The 19,063-nt window shown below is 37.4% G+C and overlaps 1 protein-coding gene and 1 long non-coding RNA gene across 5 annotated transcripts in view; both read left to right on the top strand.

Moving 5' to 3' along the window:
* Positions 1-1,234: 1,234 nt before the first annotated feature.
* LOC136279942 (uncharacterized) lies at positions 1,235-2,485 on the top strand. Its single transcript, XR_010717071.1, has 2 exons — positions 1,235-1,400; positions 2,259-2,485. It is a non-coding gene; the product is annotated as an uncharacterized lncRNA (long non-coding RNA).
* Positions 2,486-5,459: 2,974 nt separating this feature from the next.
* LOC131797932 (lipoxygenase homology domain-containing protein 1) overlaps positions 5,460-19,063 on the top strand; it is a 38,603-nt gene continuing 24,999 nt past the window's right edge. For 2 of the 4 annotated variants that reach the window (XM_066163412.1, XM_059115597.2), the window contains exons 1-9: positions 11,409-11,674; positions 13,626-14,110; positions 14,272-14,397; positions 14,983-15,173; positions 15,842-16,022; positions 16,757-16,944; positions 17,439-17,628; positions 17,822-18,006; positions 18,583-18,775. In XM_066163412.1, the coding sequence (XP_066019509.1) occupies positions 13,660-14,110; positions 14,272-14,397; positions 14,983-15,173; positions 15,842-16,022; positions 16,757-16,944; positions 17,439-17,628; positions 17,822-18,006; positions 18,583-18,775 (1,705 nt within the window). In that variant the 5' untranslated portion in view covers positions 11,409-11,674; positions 13,626-13,659. Of the gene's footprint in view, positions 5,588-9,758; positions 9,780-11,408; positions 11,675-13,625; positions 14,111-14,271; positions 14,398-14,982; positions 15,174-15,841; positions 16,023-16,756; positions 16,945-17,438; positions 17,629-17,821; positions 18,007-18,582; positions 18,776-19,063 lie in introns of those variants that run through there. The other 2 variants (XM_066163409.1, XM_066163410.1) reach the window with 2 other exon arrangements.

Below are 19,063 nucleotides of genomic sequence, written 5' to 3'. Positions count from 1 at the left end.
CATCAAGCGCGCGGCCAAAACGATCATGTTACATCGTTGTGACATAAAGAACTGTGAAGACACAGCTACATCCTTTGGAAATTAGTGTATAGAAATACCTGCTATGTGTTTATTATTCTTGTAGCTAACATCATTTGGCTCTCCGACCACGTAATACGTTCGTCCTATCTTCTAGATGTCTCCTTTCTCCACGTGTCTCCACAGTTCTTTATGTCACAACGATGTGACATGATCGTTTTGGCCGCGCACTTGATGGGGACACTTTTTTGGCCGCCAAATCGTACTTTTAATGCAAAAAAAAAATGGTCAAGGAGAACTCGCTAGGCGCTTAGATCGATTATTTCTAATTTTGAATACAGCTATCAACCAAAAAATTCAAAAAAAATTTCGTGTCATAAGTACTTTAAACAGGCTCTGTCGCTCTTTAGGTCTTTAGATCGCGCTTCACGTTAAAAAGATAACGATGGTATTTGGGAACCTCTCCTCTCCCATCCCTTAACTGTTCTGGGGTTTGAGGCATAATTTTTATAACGAAACGAAGATTTGAATAATGTGAGAGAGTGAACTTTCTTGATGAACTTCATTTAAAAATACTGCAGGGTGGAAATCTGATAAGAACCAATATTCTAATAAAATACTACTTATTTAGGTTTAAGCAGGGTTTTAAAGCGTGCCTCTTTGAACAAATAATTGACTCGCTACCGACATGTAGTTGTCTGGATGCCATCTTACAGACAGTGCTGGCGCCAAAATGATATCGTGGAGACAAGGGTTTAGTTGGGCTCCACTTTCTGCAATTGAGTCTATTACAGTTTAAAGGTGAGGAACAATCTAGAATAGTCACTTATCCTAAACAGGTCAAATGCAATTTGTTCCATACTGAAATTTTGCCTGTCTTTATATAGGACCAAGACCCCCTCCCCCTCTCTTGGGATCGAAAACGATGGTCTCGCATCCCTTCCCAAATCTTATAACCCAACTGAAACCAGGAAGGCAGTCAAAAATACGCAATTGAACATTCTTCCCCCTCCCAACTACGTTTTCAAAATATTCTAGTCATGTAAAAAACACATCAAAATCTTAATTCAAGTAGATAATGGCTCTGAAACTTTATCGAAAATGTAAATCTATCGTAAAGCGTTCAATTTGGGGGCATGATGAGATTAATTACCGTCAGGAATCGCCTTATAAATATTAAACCGAAGGAGATCAAATCATCATAAGCTTGTAAGTGTTAACGACAGGACTTGTAAAAACCCAAAATGAAAGGTCGATCGTTTCTTTTCGTTGCTACTTTGCTGCTTTTTACTGCCCTTCTTCAAGACTCGGTGGATGCGTACGGTGGAGGTCTACCATCTTCGAAAGCTACTACGAAACCTCCACGTTTGGAAGGCAGAGAGGTTTGTATTAAACATTTAGGGATAAAATATTTTGTCTTCGATAAACGTTGAAAGTATTGGTAAATCATTTGGTAATCATATAACTTGACCACCGTGCTGTCTTATTTTAACTTTTTTTTTGATAAATATATAACTTAAAAAGTGGCAAACTGCTGTATGCAGAGTTAGGAATGTGAGGAATGGTTATGTGCAACATAGGTTTCATTGAACAAATCTATAGTTATTATTCATTCAATACGGGTTATTTTTACAGTTACCTAATTATGGGAAACGTTGCGACTAGAACTGAAGTATAGCGTGGTGGACTCCGGGTCGTGTGGTCCCGGTTCTGGCCTCAGCTATAATCACTGGCTCGTCTTCATTTCCTGGTGCCTCTCTCCGCTGAGGAGTGTAGGAAAAGTAGCGGTGCACTTTTGTGAAAATTTCACGAAACACTGGGGGTGGGTGTGTGTATTGACGGTGGGCTGGGGGGGGGGGGGGAATAACCGGTGATATGCTAACACTAGCTGGTATTCAAAAGTTGCGATTGGCACATTTCGAAGAAATGTTACCTCAGCAGTCTGCTGTCGCAAGACGTTCCTGCTGTTCTGTATTTTGACTCTCGGCATCCATGCCACTAGGATTTCTATTCCACTGTCGCTTCTGATGTTTTCGATGTGAAGTCTTGCGTTGATGGCCTCTTTTGCCAAATAATGGATAGATTACACTGTTGTTCACTGCCACTTGTTTTCTTTTCCTAATTGTCGTTCAAGTTATAACGTAGTAATCTTATATAATTTATAAGTTCTACTTTGACTGTGCAGTATTTTACTATGGAGTCAAGCTCGCTCACCCATTTATGGTTTTTCTCCTCTTCAGTTTATGCCGATAGTAAGAAGTGTCTGTGAGGCAGCCAGAAACTTGAACTGTGCGGAAGAGGACACGAAATAACTGATATACAACTGAAGAAAACATCCATCATCTGAAAGCTTGTGCTCTTGTGTTACGATCGTCCATGGATAAGCACCAAGGACATTGTTACTTTGTACAAGAAGAAAATTAATGAAAGCCAACGATGGATAATTAAAGAAAAAAAAATCACTGTGTGGTTTGTCATGCGTAATGGGCACTAAACGGTAACCTTGCATGCCAGAGGACTAATCATGATTTAGCGCCTTGGGGAGGAGAGGGGGGTAGAAGAAATTGTCGAGATCACACGGTTTTCAGGGGGGGACCAGTTGTCGCCAACGGAGTATAAAGGAGGGATTATAGAAACTTGACTGTAAATTAACTGTCAATGAAAGAGGGGGAGGGGGAGGGGGAGGGGGAGGGGGGGAGGTGGAGGAGGAAAAGAATATCATAGTGTCACAGGGGAAGCTCAGGTAAATTTAATCCACGTGACAAAACCAAAATCTCCTAGCGCCCCCAACCTCACCCCCCTCGGGCGATAAATAGTGATTAGACCTCAAACTGCTAAACACTCCCTAATTGTTGCCAATTGTTTTGTTTTCAACGTACTCTCAGCGAAGTAGGACGCCATCAGACGCCTGGCACATTATGAAGACCTGTGCTCTTTCTCAGCGATGCGAATTAAATAATTTTTCTCCAAGCAGAGAAGCGTGAGCTTAGAGTATAGATAGTGGAGGCTTTTCCAGTTAGGATGGTAGCTTAAAGTTTTATTGGTTAGATTTTTGGAAGGAACTGCGTCAATAACTGCAATGCGCCTGGTAAACACTTACAATACCAAATCATATTACTGAAACGTCTTTTTTTTCCATTGAAGGAAATGGTGTGCTTATGGTTGGACGCAGTACTTGAGATAAGATTACGAGCGTAAGAGGGAATCACTGTTATCCTTAATACATCAATAATAATAGTCTATACCACAGTCTAACCTGTATTAAGCGGCCACCCACGGGGAATGACAGAGTGACCGATTACAACAGTTTACCCTACAGAATAGGGGTATTATAAAAAAAAAGCCATTTTATGCCATACCTGACCACTTAATGTACAAAAACTCGCTTGAAAATACTACAAACATTGATTACGGGAGAGAAATATGGATTAAATTTTTCTCTATGTATTATTCTTAGTTTTATTGGAGTAGTTCTGCTTCAAGTGACCGTTTAATACAGGTGGAAGACAATAGAAACAGGCCATTGGGACTAACTCCAAGGTGAGTGCGATCGCCGCGATAGAGCTGGAAATTACAGTGATTAGTAGGAAAAAACTCGGAAACAAATTCTGATATGACTTCCGTTTCCTGTAGTATGTATGTAGTATCCTGTTCCTTTTCCTGTTCTTTTCTGAATATTCTTACGGTCAACACAGTTGTCAAACGACGGGCATACGCGAGGGGATCAAATCTGGCCCGCTGCTTGCCGATTTTCCTCGCAAAATTGCGGAGGAAAAAAATGCCGCTGTCTCGCAAAATAAGCGAAAGAAATCGAAACGTCCATAGAAATTTTTTAAAGGAAATAGAGGTAGGGAAAAGGAACTCTCGAGACCCTTTAAACACAAAATTTATTCAAGTACGAGTATCCTATTAATTTACCATTCTGCTTTTAGATTTACCAAAAACAATATACGGTTTTAAAACACCGTGACTTACTAGCCTATGCGGTTGTAACTCGTGTGAGATAACTTGATTGGCAATATCAAACACACGTAAAAAACATCGTATTTTTTCACATGTGTTGTTACGGCTTTTCTCAGGGCTGGAAATCCTTGTAAAACACCGCAGTTTATATGATGAAACTTGGTTCTGACAGCCTGAAAGCGCGCAACCTGCGATTACAACGTTTATACATGCGCAGACGTAAGACCGCTGTATTCGCGGAGTCGCGCTTGGTGATTGACAGGAAATAGGATTGTAAAGATATGAAATATCGATCAATTAACTCACCAAAAAGAACAAAAATTTATTGAAACGTTTTATTCTGTTCAGCTGATGCGAGAACTAGCGAGGTCTAAGATCATCGATACCTGTTCTCAAAATAGGGAATACAATCCATTTATCGTCTTTCTTCACACAATGATTTTTCTACATTTAAAACAGTACTTGCGTTCTCTAGAACGCGGTAATGTTGCGATTTATCATACTGTTTCCGATTGAACGGTTTCACCAATTGAGTGAGGGTTGACGGTGGAGATGACGTTTCGATAACTGTAGTGTATTGAGAACGTGATAATAGCACTTGTACCAATATTGGTAATATCACTGTGGAATGATATAAAAGTAGTTTAATCAAGTAACATAATTGTACCAGCTTCACGATAAGATTAACTTGATCGATGAAAATAGAAAAAGCAATGAAAGAGCGAGTGTCTCATGTAAATGAATACACAACAACAACCTTCTCCATCGCTCAGTGGTTGAGCATAGGAGCACGCCGGGAATTCGAAGGTCTGACATTCGATTCGTCGTGGTTGCCCAAAATGTTTTCTTTGTTCCTCGCCATGGCGATGAATTACATCTTTCTTTAATTGATCCTGTCGTTAGTAATTACCACTCTTCCTAATATCTTCAAACCCACTAATCTTACTGGTAATTCCCTCTTCACGTTTCCACTGTTTGTTATCTAGAAAGGGTTCCATGATCCCTCATCTGATCTCTGTTAGTTCTGATCACCAGTTTGCTGAATATTTCGAGCATAAGTTTTATCAAAATCAATTTTGTCAATTTTATGGTTAATTCATGGTTGGAAGGTCTCGATGAAGATGAATTTTTAAAATGTCGATCAAGGGGTAGAAACTATGTAGTTTTTGCATCTTCTCACGTGAATTTTCTGCATCGATACACTTTAAACAACCACTTGTAACACAACTTGAAGCGGCAGCATTTGATACCGATGCATGTGATTTGCGAATTAGTTAGATATACATTATTGGCTGTCAATGTCGCCACCAATCCAGTACGACTTCCCTTTGTCCTCCAAAATGAAAAATAAATACAGCTTGTTTTCGTTGCTTCTCTGCCAGGGGTATAGGAAACAGCTTTAATGATCATAAATTATTCATACTTAGTTTAATGTTTTAAAGTTGTTTATATCATGATAATTTTATTTGGTTATCTCATTTGTATTCAGTGATAACAGACGCGAATAGATTGCTTTTATTCGAACTGCAAGCAGCCTTCCAACTTTGACGTTATTTAGCCCAGGGGCCAAGAGTATTTAAATTAGTGTTTGCAGCAACATCAGAAGGTGGGTGAAAAAAAAACCATTGAATCAAGCCTGAGTGATTTAAGAATTATATCGTATGTGTAGTTGGCTAAAACTGCGACACAAAAAGAAAAATGGCCTCTAATAACGACATTAATTTAAGATATGATGTCGATCGTAGCAAATTTCGATGCTTAACTTCGGCTCTAAAACTCGATTTCGGTGTTTAACTCTATCTAAACGGTCAACATTACAAATTTGTCAACAAATGTCAACCGTTTCTTTAAGGCAAAGTCACGCTATCGTATTATCGTCTGTTTTGTCATCGGGCGCTTCTCTTCCGAGGGACCTTCTGCCTATCTGCTTGGTTGAAACTTCGAACGGTAGGCATATTCATGTATGCTTCCTTTGAAGAAGATTTTTCCATTGAGTTGTCTCTGTCAGTAGCAGAAAAATTGATCTTCGCCCGCCAGAAAACCGCGCGAAGCATTCCACTGTCAGTAAGTAGGCTCGCTCTAGTTTTCGTTCAGCGTTTGTTTTTATGCGACTTGCAATACTTTTACACAGCCAGTACCAAACAACTATTTTCTGCGTATTTTCTCTTCAATCGATCGTTCAGTTGATTCCCTTCGAATATTGCTTTGCATATTCTTTCCTAGTACAATTTCCTCTCTCCCAGCACAATCGAAACATCTTTGGTTCACGTATGCCGATAGCAAAAGTTTCGCGTGCATCATTGTGTTTCTTTGAAGACTTTGAAACTCTTATTTATTTTTCACACGGTCGCTCGGTTTTTTTAAGAGTTTATTTTCTTAAGCAGCTCTTTCCTTAAGCAAACAATGATTGACTTCCTATTTACTCTAGAGGAGCGAAATTGCGTATGACGTCGTTCGAGAATTTTACCCTTATAGAAAAAAACTAGTAAATTCTAAAACAGCCTGCTTCACCCTGCTGCCAAACCCAAAATTTACTGACAGTGATTTAGATGGTATCACATTTTTTCATTTCTGAGCCTCGCTTCTTTTATCCCCGCATACACACTGACATTTCGCAATAGCACTCGTTAAAGTTATTATGGCTTCCATGTTACGAAGTATTGTTTTTGTAACGGTGCTATGAATTTATAAGTGTTAGGTGTAAAGGTTAACTTAAGTTGTAGAGGGAAATTAGTAGAGTGTCATGGTTGTGCGAATGTCATTAGAGAATTTTAAAGCTGATATGGAAACAACTTCCTCATTTGTCCAGTGGCATAGAACATTAGTGAGAAAATTTTCTTTAATAACAATTGACTAAAAGTAAAAGTAGTTGCAAAGGTGCAGTTCTTCGCCAATTTTAAGAGTCAGATTTAATTTGTGCAAAATTTTTTAGCCATACTCTTTGAATATAGACGTTTTCAAAATGATAATTTCGCGGATGAAATAGCACCATAACATCTTAACAGCGAAGTGGATTCAATGTAGGCATAATTTTTGTACTTGGTCTACAAAATAAACATTTCATGAGAAACATCATATCGTTGGATTCAGGCTTATGCTTCACTGTTCAAGTCAAATTACTCGCGGATAATAAAACTAGAGAGAGGTGCTAAGTATTAGCAAGTAAACATTAACAAGGCTTCTTTCGGTTCTTGTATCTCGCAGCAAAGGAATAAAAAGCGATATACTTTGTCTTTATACTACGGCTTCAAGAAGTCACCTTAGGGCAAAACTCATTTTAGGGGACCTTCGCTTAGGCGTGTAGGCTTCGACTTGATGCCCAATTTGCACGGTTGGCGAGAGTTTCGCTTATTAAGTAGTTAACTTTGAAACCTGAACAGCTTTAGTTTCTGAATAAAATTTTAGAAAGCCGGCTTATGTCATTTGTTGACAATGTTCACAATTAGCAAATGCTAACATGTGTTACCGATTTTAAGGGATCCATGACAACTAAATCTTCCCTAATGCACGCACAAGTCACCTATTGAGAAACTCTTTTTGGATGGATCGGGGGAAAATGAGTTTGTGGTGTACTTAATAATAAATTTTGCAAATTTTAAATCGTGTTCAAAATTTAAAAGTACATGCACTTGAATATCATATCTTTTCTTTCGCTAAAAAAGTGTACTCATTTGCCTAATTTAATTTTCTGATTATCATTTCCACGCGTAATGTGGTGGCGGTGAATAAATTATTACTTTAGATCTTCCTGTTTACATAACTACTCTGGACTTCCTCTATTTATACTTTTTAGTTCTTTCTATGAGCAGAAGTTTCCAACAGCTGCATCAAACATTGCCACCCCTCCTGAATACGCTGCATTCCTCCATAATGTTAAACCAGTTTACTAACAAGTTTTGTTTGTTTTATTTTCGAGTTTTATTCATTTTTTGATTGATAAACTATTAGAATATTATATAGACCCCATACACAGTGTCGTAAGGAGGGCATGGATAGCGTGTCATTTTCCATCCAAAGATTGGTAGCACTTGAAAATTTTAATTTATGAGACAGCTGAAAACATGTCATTTGAGGAGTGGGCGTATTTTGGAGGTAATGGTCGGGTTAAAGACGCCCTCAGGAAAAAGAAAAAAAAAAGAGAATAAGCTTAACTCAGTCTCACCGAACTTGAAAAAGAAAACATGAACAAACTTTTCAGAAATACTTTAGATAATTATATTCCGCAAAAAAAATTTGCAACAAATTGTTGTATCTCAAGATCAAGAAAATGCAATGATTGCTGGATTTAATTTTTCAACTGATTTATCATTTAATCAAACCTATGACAAAATTTTCGACTGTGATTGCCATTAGACCGATTTGAGCTCTGAGAGGACATTGCATGCGTCGTGCTTGTAACTGGACGGTGTAATTGGACATTGTAATGAAATAGTGCAAACGTCATGCTGATGAAATTGGACAATGCGTGTCATGAGCGCGCATTGTTATCGTGCTTTATGAAAGCGTATAACCTATGGTTGGTTAGTTTCTCAAATTAATACATAGTTTTTGATTCATTTATAACAAGACTTTATGTCGTCCAATTCTGTCGGTAAATATACTCTTAATTAACAAACCAGACTCGTGCTTCTCGGTTGTCCGATTTTGTCAATCACTCATGATTACAGACCGAGTTTGACTCCACTTACTCCTACTACCACTTTTATACAATGACTTTAGATTAATTTATACATAATTTGTTCGACTTCTGGAATAAAATCAGCCGTCACTGATTTTTCCTTTTTTTTCATATTTTTGTAGGTAAATGACCACCAGTTATGACATTTCTATAGAACCTTACAGCAGCTCTGTGTGGTGCCCAAGCCACCATTTTTTCTAGTATTTTCTGTGGTTCATTTGTGATTCAGGACTGATCAACTTGAATTTCAGGACGTTCAGTCTCAACAACCAATACAAAAGAACCGCCGATACGAAAACATTCCAAACTATCAGTTAAAAGAAAAACTCTAACCTAAATTGATTTAAATGACCACCTTATCAAGAAGGAGCGTGGGTGAAGATCTCGATCACTGACATCAGCTCCAAATTTTTTGAAAATAAATCAAATTAGCAAAGACCATTATGACAAAGAATTCAATTCCGGTGGTTAACAGAGAGATTTGTTTCTTTTTTAGTCCAATTAGAGAGTGTGTTAGTCTTAGAGACGGCAGGTGTGATGCGCTAAACCGCGGTGGAGTCAGTTGCGAAATGTCAGCAGGTATTAGTCAAAGCTGTCAAACAGAGTATCTTTGCGTATACTTCGTAAACCATTAAAAGAAAGCGACTATAATGGCCAACTTCAGTAACTTATTGTTCACAGGAAGGTAAATGGTCTAAGCTATAGAACTGATCAAATGGTTCTTAATCAATTTTCTGTCTATCAAATTAGGCGCGAAATTCGTCTGAATCAGTCAGCAGTTAGCTGCTTTTGTAACTCGACTTTGTTTGAACGCGCGAAAGTCAATATTGAATCTGTATCGAAGTCACTTTTAGAGCTGTTTAAAGCATCGCAACTTAAGACAAAATACATAAAGGATCAAACGAACTTTGGCAAATTGTAACTGAAGTGGTAAACAGCTAGTTGCATCGCAGCAAGCACTCTTTCATTTAAATCTAATCACCTCATGAAAAATTCATTAGAAATCAGCGTCTTCGCACGATGAGTTACCTCACCTACGCGACAAAAATCCTTCAAGCAAAAAACTTTCGTAAATAAAGAACGTTGACAAACTCGCTGTACAACAAAAACTACGAGTCAGGTAAGAAACAGTTTAACAGCATATTCTGGATCACAATAATCGGTGTTTCATACTTTAAGTGGAAAAACGAGGGAACTTTTTGTCAGTTAAGTTCCCACGGTTTTATGCATCTGATGAATCACAATCAATTTGACTGAGAACTTTATTAACCATAGCTGGAAATGTAAATGCACTACGGTGCCGCTTCGGCGATCGAAGTAGCTGTTTTATCTGACACGACCTGTTTTCAGGAGTTTTCAGGGAGCTCATTAGTTCCAGACTATTTGTTTTTTCTTGACAGCGGTTTGGAGAGTTCAAATTAGCGAAACACAGCGCCGTTGACAGCAATTCGAATGAGACACCTCGACAAATGTTTACCTGAGCTATCTAGACAGTTTACCTATTTAACCAAACTATTCAGTATATGTAAGTACATTTTGATATTGAAGGATAAGACCGACCTTAGATAGCATTTATCTAAGTTTTTGAATAGCCCATAGATGCAAAACAAGTTGAAAATTTTGGTTAGCCACACAGTTTGAATTTAAGCAGACTACGAAACCATTGACATTCTTGGTGTTACAGAATTCAGAACATATTTTTTATTCACCGACTCTGGTACTATACAGTTTATTGAGCTTCAGGGTGAAGGGAATAAGTTTTCTCAAAAATTATGTTTAGGTGTAATTTGTACTTTGTGGTGATCGAATATCTATTAGAAGCACAAAGTATTTGTAATCAAATGTATTCTTTTGAAATTCGTCAAGAAGTCGTTGAAGCATGGCAACTTTGCCGACAAAGAATATAAAAGATTGTAAAAGACTTTCATTGAAGCGCAACTTGTCCCCAGAGAAACCAGGAGTCAGCTCACTGAGTGAAATTTCATTGTCTTTCCAGACACGAACTCGAGTGGATAATTTTTTCTCATTTAATAGGAAAAATCGTGGGAAAAAATCATTCAATTGTTATAGTTAATATTGTCTGCAATCGTCGAAAATCACTCTCAGATTCAAATTACTCCACTTGATTACAGCGAGCATCTGGTTTGATTTTTTTTTTAACTGTTTCTTGTTGTTGTAATTTTTCTTTTCATATGCATATCAAAGCAAATAAGCAATATTTTCTAACGAATATGAAACGTTTACAGCAGTAAAAAAGAAACTGTTTAATTACAAGCAAGTGCGATACTAATGGTAAACTTGTTATTAGGCAAGGTTAAAAAAGATTGAAGTCTCCTTTTAAAGAGAACTACAAGTCGTACTCAATTTATTTTCATATCCCTGTCACCTCAGTTTCCAAACCATTTTTAATCTAGTCGGCCTTTGTACAAAGATTTTTTTCCCGGACGCTAATACAAGTATAATCTTTTGTGGCACAAGGTGCAAAGTTCTACAGTGTCTTGGTACAACGATGTCGAAAGAAAATTATTTTGTTTGCGCATTTTTTAAAGATTGGATTAGTGGTGAAATTATGCAGCCTATTGAAGTCTAAACATGATTAATTCTTGCGGGTGGCGGTATTCAAGACAAAGCAAGCTCCTTTTTCGCCGGAAAGCAGCCAAAGGTTACGGTGCTCTCCCCACCCAGGACATTGTAACATTCTAGAATTCTAGAATTTGCATTGTAACCGCGCCCTTAATCAAAACCAATATGGCGACGGAAACATAAATCCACTTTCCAAACAAAGAGAGGTTCGTATTGTAAACAGAACCAAATACTGACGATATTTGGCGGGCTTTTGCAGATCAAGTATTGATCAGCGCTGTCATCCGATACCTGTTTGCTGTCAAGAAATTTTAGACGACTCATCTGTTGAAAACAAAGTCTATCGTGCAAAGAGCAGTTCAGGGAGGTTTAGCGTTCGACGGGATTAGAAAGCTTCTGTTGCATCGTCCGAAGCTTTTGTGAGTCAGTCAGGTAATCTGTCAAGCCTAACCAAGGAATTTTGTCGTCTAATCAGGCTGCATTAATTTTTCTCCGCTTTATTTTGGAATCGCAATGATCGAGAAGGTTTTTTTACCAGTTTTGTTCACAATTTTGTCCCGAACACGAACAACGGTCGCAAACAATGTTTACGCATTAGCTTGGTTTGCACATACAAAGCGAATTCGGTCAACGAAGAAGGAGAGGGTGCAAACAACTTTTATGTCGCCAAAGCAGCAATCGTTATTTACAGCGTTCAGATTTATTCAATCACAGATTCTCTAAAACAGGTTTCTTCGATCCGTATTACAGTAAACTAATTTTCAATGCTTGCATGCATTCGATTAGTGATTTAAAATTCTAACTCGTGCTTGATTCTCCGAATTGAATTTGATTGGTTGGTATGATCGGTTGATAAATGGATGATTGCAATATGCATGATCAACTACACGACAAAATACTTTTATAGAAATTGGAACAGCACTTTAATACCTACAGTACAAATGTGTTAAATAACTCTTTTAATTCCGTTTCTTTCGATAGTGTTTTCGATATTGTGTGTTTGTGATTCTTATCATCTTCACAACAGAGCACTTTAAAAAACTAGTGCGAATATCTTATTATTATCTTTTAACTTCGAAGCTCCCACCTCTTAATATATTTCTTGCATAGTTTTTCAGGTTTAAACACTTAAATCTTGTAAACAGCTTTTAAAAATAAGCTTACATTAATCCACTTCTTTAAACTCAAAGCGAAAAATTGGTTGTCATGACCTGCACTCATGCTCGTGATGTCACCATGTGATACAAACCAAATTATCGCGTGTAGAAAACAAAATTGATTCGACGAAGAAAGAGAAAAATAGCTTGTGCTTCGAACGTTGTTGACATCGCGGACTCTGGGAAAAACAGTACCTCACATCGTCGATGAAGCGAAAATAGATATGTCAAAATTTGTGTCCAATTTTGTCTTTGCTGTTCCAAATTTGCACACGTTTTGCTTTTGTAATAAGAGTCATGTTATTTTCAAAAGAAGTCATTTATCAAATACAGATTATTTTACATTCTACAGAAGAGAATTCTTATCTTCAATTAACAGGAGTCATCTTTATTAGGCATGTTAGATTCAATTTTAAATTAACCCTCAACATTTCAGCACTTTCAACAACTAAATATCTGTAATCCAAATATTTCCTAATGTAAATTGAACTGCTGCACAGTTTATGATTGTTTTATTATTATTTTGACTTTTTCCATTACTAAGGTATTTTACTTCTAGAATTAACTTAAGGTACTTTCTCCTCACTAATCAAATCAATTCCTAATCAAATTCTCAGAGCTAAAATTGTAACAAGTGTATGGAGGGTAGTGAGGAGAATTGATAGGGTAATCTTGGTTGAAAAAAAGTAAAATAAAATACTAACCTAGGAGGGAAGAATCAGTTGCAGGGTTGAATAAAATGAGAATTCTTAATAGGAAATATTTATTGTATCTTCTAATCTTGCAGTATATTCTTTTCCAGTTTTTTTGTTTTGTGTTTCTTTTTGTTAATAATTACCACAAACATTCATATAACTTCCTTGAACTTATTTTCCTTTCAAAGATTTGAGAGGGCAAAGGAGCAAAGTGGCATTTTTTTTTAATTGCGTCCTTGGATTATCACTATTTTCTGTATTTTTAACAAAGGAATGATGCGAGATTATTTCAGTTTTTGTTAAGATCTAATCCTCTTTATTACCTTTGTTCTATGAGTCCTGTCATGTTTCCCATGTTTTTCCGCAATTTCAATTTTTCCAGTTGCCAAAGTTTGGAAGTTTTCTCTGATCAAGATGTTGTTATTGATAGACACCAAAATGTTTGGTATTTCTAGAGCACCTTGTTAATTGATTATTAAACATTGCCTTCTTTACCCTTCAACAATTTAATTCTTCATTCTTTTGTCACAGGAACAGATCCTTGACTGAAGTCAGTCTAGCCACTATGCAGTGGGAAACTGCACGAAATGAATCCTTCACAAAAAGGGAAGTGCGACAAGTTCACACAATAAGTGAAACTTCACATAACTCTTGGAGTGAGCGACAGTCCATTGACACAACCAACAGATATGGGCAATTTGTGAATGGTGCTATTACAAACGGAACTGACCCATCACAAGAGACGTCTTACAGTAAAAGAAAAATTTACATGGTGAATGGAGACACAACTTCTGAAGGAAGGGAAGATAGATTTCCATATAAAAAACGTGAGTCAGATGTCAGTGAGACAGGGTCTGTACAGCGCACATACAGTAGCGGGAGTGGCACAGGGAGAAAACTTAGTGGCAGCTCAGTTGGGTCCACAAGTAGTGGAACAAAGATATCCAGCGTAACTATGCCAATAAGATCTGCATCATTTGCCACGCGAAGAGTTTCCAGCAGTTCAGAAAAGCCAGGTAATTACAACATAGTATTTGAGATAATTGTTGATTACTCACTTGATTTGATTTAAAACTTTCTTCATTTAATTCCAACTTGTTGAATTCCATTTCCTGTGGCTTAACAGTTTTCATTCATTTTTGTAAATTTGTCTCTGCCATCCTGGTGTATTTGATAGTTCAAGCAAGTACTTCATCCAGTACAGAAGCTGCACCAACAAAACCAGTGACTCTGCCCCGTACATCTTCCCTGGTGAAACAACGTACACCTTCAGATCCAAAGTCAGGCCTTCCTGAAGTGAATGGTAAGGTCATGTATGTGCATATGTGAGCATAATGAAAATATGAGGGCATGCTTGATATTAGGCTTTTTTCTCAAAGAACTGTTTCAAAGGGGAATTTCTCCTCACCAATCAATGTGATGATTTCATGTAGTGATGATGTAAATGAAGGTTCTAGTTTTCTTAAAATTAAATCACCAAACTAGAATTTATTATCTTTATTTAAATTATCATTGCAAAAAAGCATCACTTATCAACATCTGTTTACTATCTGTATACTAGAAGTTTTTCTCCATGGACTTAGAAATTCTGTCTTGGTCACTCATGGGAACAAAAGGGTTAAATGGTGTAGCCAACCATGAGTCTCCTATAGCTCAGTGATAGGGCAGGCAAAGTGCTAATCGACTAATCCACTCCTATTGGGAGCAGTAAGATTTATCTGTTCCAAGTATGCCAGAATAAAATTTAATCATCCCTCAATTAGATCTTAGGGCTTAAAATTTACCATCTTCATTTACATCAGCTGAAAACTTGTCCAATAAAACTGATATACACTGTAAATGTTCATTATTGGAAATCCTATTTATTAATTACGCATTATCTTCCCAGTGAAATACAACATCAAAATGAAACTTGGTGAAGTCAAAGGTAATGGTGTGGATGGAAATGTCTATATCCAGCTGTTTGGATCCAAGGGAAACACAGCAAAAATACAGTTACGTCAAGCAGGAGACGAGAAGAACCGGTTTGAAACTGATCAGGAATATAAGTTTATGGTTACCACCATGGACATTGGAAAGGTAATTGTATGCAAAAATGGGTGGTACTAACAGTATATGTGGCTACTGGATAAATCAAAAGTAAATGGATTGTTTTTTCATTAAGAAACAATTGAGTATTAAAAGTAAAAAATCATTTTGTTAATCCCAAAGTTGTGTCAGAATGTACTACAGAACAATCTACATGCACAAAGAGATGCTTTTGTATATAAATGATGACAGCTCATCCATTTATTTCAGCTCATTTATTTTGAAGCCGTTGCTGTTTTTTTCAGGTGGCCTCTGCCTTCTTCTCTGAGGACTTATCAAAATTTAGTTTCTCCTTGCACTATCAACACATATGAACGTGATGAGAAGAAACAAAAAATATCAGTGTACAGGAGTTTCATAACTACTTGGATTGTTGGTTTATTAGGCTATAGGTGTATCTATATGACCTCTTACTGGTGCTTGTTTAGCCTGTTTGCAGGCTCTTGTATTTGGTGCTTTATGGCCCCCTCCTCCAGGTCAGCAGCTGCTTAAAAAAACATAAAAAAATAGGGACATGGTTTGTCTATGGTAGGGGGTTGGCCTTTGGGTAAGATTCCACCTTACAGAAGGAAAAGATTTTAAGGTATGTGTAAGACAAAAAAGAAATAAAAAGGAATACCACAAATACTTGGTGTATTTTCTGTACTTCACCCTCGCAGGTTGAGAGAATAAAACTCAGCCATGATCACATGGAATATGGAACAGGGCTTCATGTGAAAGAAGTGGAAGTTGATGTTCCTTCCTACGGCAGCCACTATACCTTCCCTTGCAACTGTTGGCTGGCACAAGATAAGCTCTCAGAGATGACAATCAAAGACTTGAATTCAACTCCTACACCAAGTAAGTCCAGGCATTAATTTTATGAAATAAATTCTTTTACTTTGAATTTGTTTTTTAAGAAATCAGGAAGGATCTTCTGATCTAATTGTGTGTCCATGTCTTTGTTTGATATCTTATCACAGCTTAAAAAGAACCCTGCAGGGGTGAGCTATGTATAATTGAACATTTAGTAAATGGCAATCTTCTTAGATGTCGCTTTCAGTGTAATTTTTCAATCCTAAACCTGTCTTAATGGACTTAGATACAGTGCAGCGCAGACTTCATGTACTACCATATGCTTGTCAGACACATCTGTGTCTGTTAACAGACCAGTCTAAAAACACGTTTGGACAAAGTGTATGCACTATTGTCATTTGTTGCCATAACTAATTGTCACCATAACAAACTAGAGGCCTTTAGAGTAAGTTAAAGACCAAGTTTTTTTTTTACTCCAATTTTTGCCTCAATGACAAACTTGCAGGCCATAAATCTGAGCAGAAAAAACAAGGTTCCCTAACTTACAGCATGGACTGACAAATGAGATTAGTAAGATACAGACATCTTTGGGTTCAAATAGAGGAAGAAGATTTAATTCAAACAAACTTTTGAATATAGCGGGCCATACATTGAAATAGAGCCTGCGAAATTGACCAATTATAAGGCATGTACTGATATGAATGATAAATGATCTCATTCAACAGTAGATCAGAGCAGTCATGTTAATTGGACACTAAATTTTATGTGTTGCATTACAGACAAAGGTTACACAGTCTCAGTTCATTTGGGTAAAGTTCTGGATCCATACACCAAGTTGTACTTGCAACTGTGCGGGGAGAAGGAGGAGAGCACCAAAATTGTGCTTCGCCCATCAGGAACTGCGACAGATACATTTCAAGAAGGAAAGACCTACAAATTCTCAGTTGAGATGCCAGATATTGGAAAGGTACTGAAGCTTTACAATAATCATATGACTGTCTTTTATTTCTCTTTATGATATAACATTAAAATGTAAGATATAAAGTGAACACTCTCTTAGAACTAATTTTTAGTAAAATAATTATGTGTAGCAATACATATTTCAAGTTGTTACATTGGTTTTGTTAATACACAAGCAAACTAGCCCGTGTGAATTTTGTGGAGTCTTACATGAAATTGAGTGTATATTTTAACACTTTACAACCTAGCTTCAGTATCTATCATTATTCTCCATACCCCTCTCTAAACATTTCCTTTAGTACTTGTAAGGGGAAGTTGTCTAACAATCTAGGATTCTTAGGTTGGCAATCATTTCCCTCACTCTTGTGTTTTTAATGAATGGTTCAGCAGTATTACTGTAAGGAGAAATTACATGCTGATCACTCTTTGGGTTTAAAAGGTTAAAAAGGGTACAATGTGAGCTAAGATACTATCAATGATTTTGTTTGTTTTGTGCTATAGGTGGAGAGAATCCGTGTTGGTCATGATACCTATGGAAGTGGAAAGGGTATTTTTGTAGATGATATTGAAGTTGCACCAGATGATGAAGAGGCTCTGTATTTTCCTTGTTCTTGTTGGTTGGCAGAAGACATTGGAGATGGAAAATTAGAACGAGAGATCTATCCAGGAACGAGGACCCCTCAGACATCAGGTAGACACCAATGCTGTACATGTACAAAATGCTCTGTGCTGCACCTAAGTGTAATTTTTTGTTTCAGTTTGCAGGTTTTCGATATAGTTTTGCTTTTGATTTTCTTTGTGACAGAATATGGTTATACAATTGCAGATCTGAGACAAACAAAAATCAAACTGAAACTAGTTTGAATTTGGTTTTTGTTTTTCAGAGTCAGACATTACCCACACAGTGTCTGTGCACCTTGGAGAAGTACTGAACCCTGAAGCCACATTATACATCTATTTGATTGGTCGTAGAGGGGAAACTAGCAAAGTTTTCTTGAGGCCAGAAGAACCGTTACAAAGAGAGAAGACGTATAAATTCACGCTTGCTCTGACTGTTGATATTGGAGGGGTACGTAGGCACATAATGAACAATACCCATTTAAGATTGAGTAGCTTGAGGTAGTTTAAATTTATGAAACATGCAGCTTAGTATCAGCTCTTTTAAGAACATAACCATGCCTTTTAAAAGTCTTATTTTCAGAACAAAATTGCGATTTTGGTTCATGATGCCACGTTATTTATTATTATTGAGTGAACATTCTTCAATCTCAAATTAGGAGCGTGAACTTTTGAACTCTCTGAAGAGCACATGTTCCCCGAGAGATCCACAACGCAACTTATAGCAGCTTGAAACGCGTTTTCAATGATACATGTGACTTAAAACATTGTTAGTATATGTATCAAATGGACGCCCTCTTTTTGAGTAGAAAAAATTTGTGAAACTTTGATTTTATTTTATCTAAAATGAGTAAGAAAGGGTTAGACCTTGAATATTTAGTTAATAAATTTAACTTAAAAACTTAAACGTTTTTTACAGACTATACCTGGTCCTCTGGCTTTGCTCCAGTATTTTACTTTAATTGTTGTCTATCTGAACTAAATCAGCAAAGTAGTGAGAAAGTTTTCCTCGTGTTTGGTACTCTAGATTGAGAAGATTCGCCTTGGACAGGACAGCCGAGGGTATGGCAAAGGACTGTTTGTGGAAAGTGTCAAGGTGGTTCCAACAGAAAGTGACCCTCCAGTAATGTTCCCATGTGCATGTTGGCTGGCTGAAGATGTGTGGGACAGTAAAACTGAGAGGGAACTGCTTCCTGGAAAAGCTGTTAAGAGACCTGAAAGTAAGTTCTGGTGGATGGACTGAATTTAGAAGGCCAGGGCGTTGGGAGGGAGGGGTGGTGGAGAGAATGCATAAGAAATGCTTTAATGATCGTAGAGGCAAGGTATTGTATTAAATTGGGGATTATCGGGGGTGAGGAGTGGGGAGGGCGTATCTTCACTATAGCAAAGTGGGCATGAGTACCTCAGGGGGGGTAGGGAGGGCGTCTCTTTAGCATAGCATAGTTGGCATGGGTACCCCCGGAGGGGTGGGGAGGGCGTTTCTTCACTATAGCATGGATGGCATGGGT

Source organism: Pocillopora verrucosa, chromosome 3 (genome assembly GCF_036669915.1).
Source record: "Pocillopora verrucosa isolate sample1 chromosome 3, ASM3666991v2, whole genome shotgun sequence".
Classification (NCBI taxonomy): Eukaryota; Metazoa; Cnidaria; class Anthozoa; order Scleractinia; family Pocilloporidae; genus Pocillopora; species Pocillopora verrucosa.
Note: the sequence above shows the minus strand (reverse complement) of the source record. Positions and strands in the feature narration are given on the sequence as shown.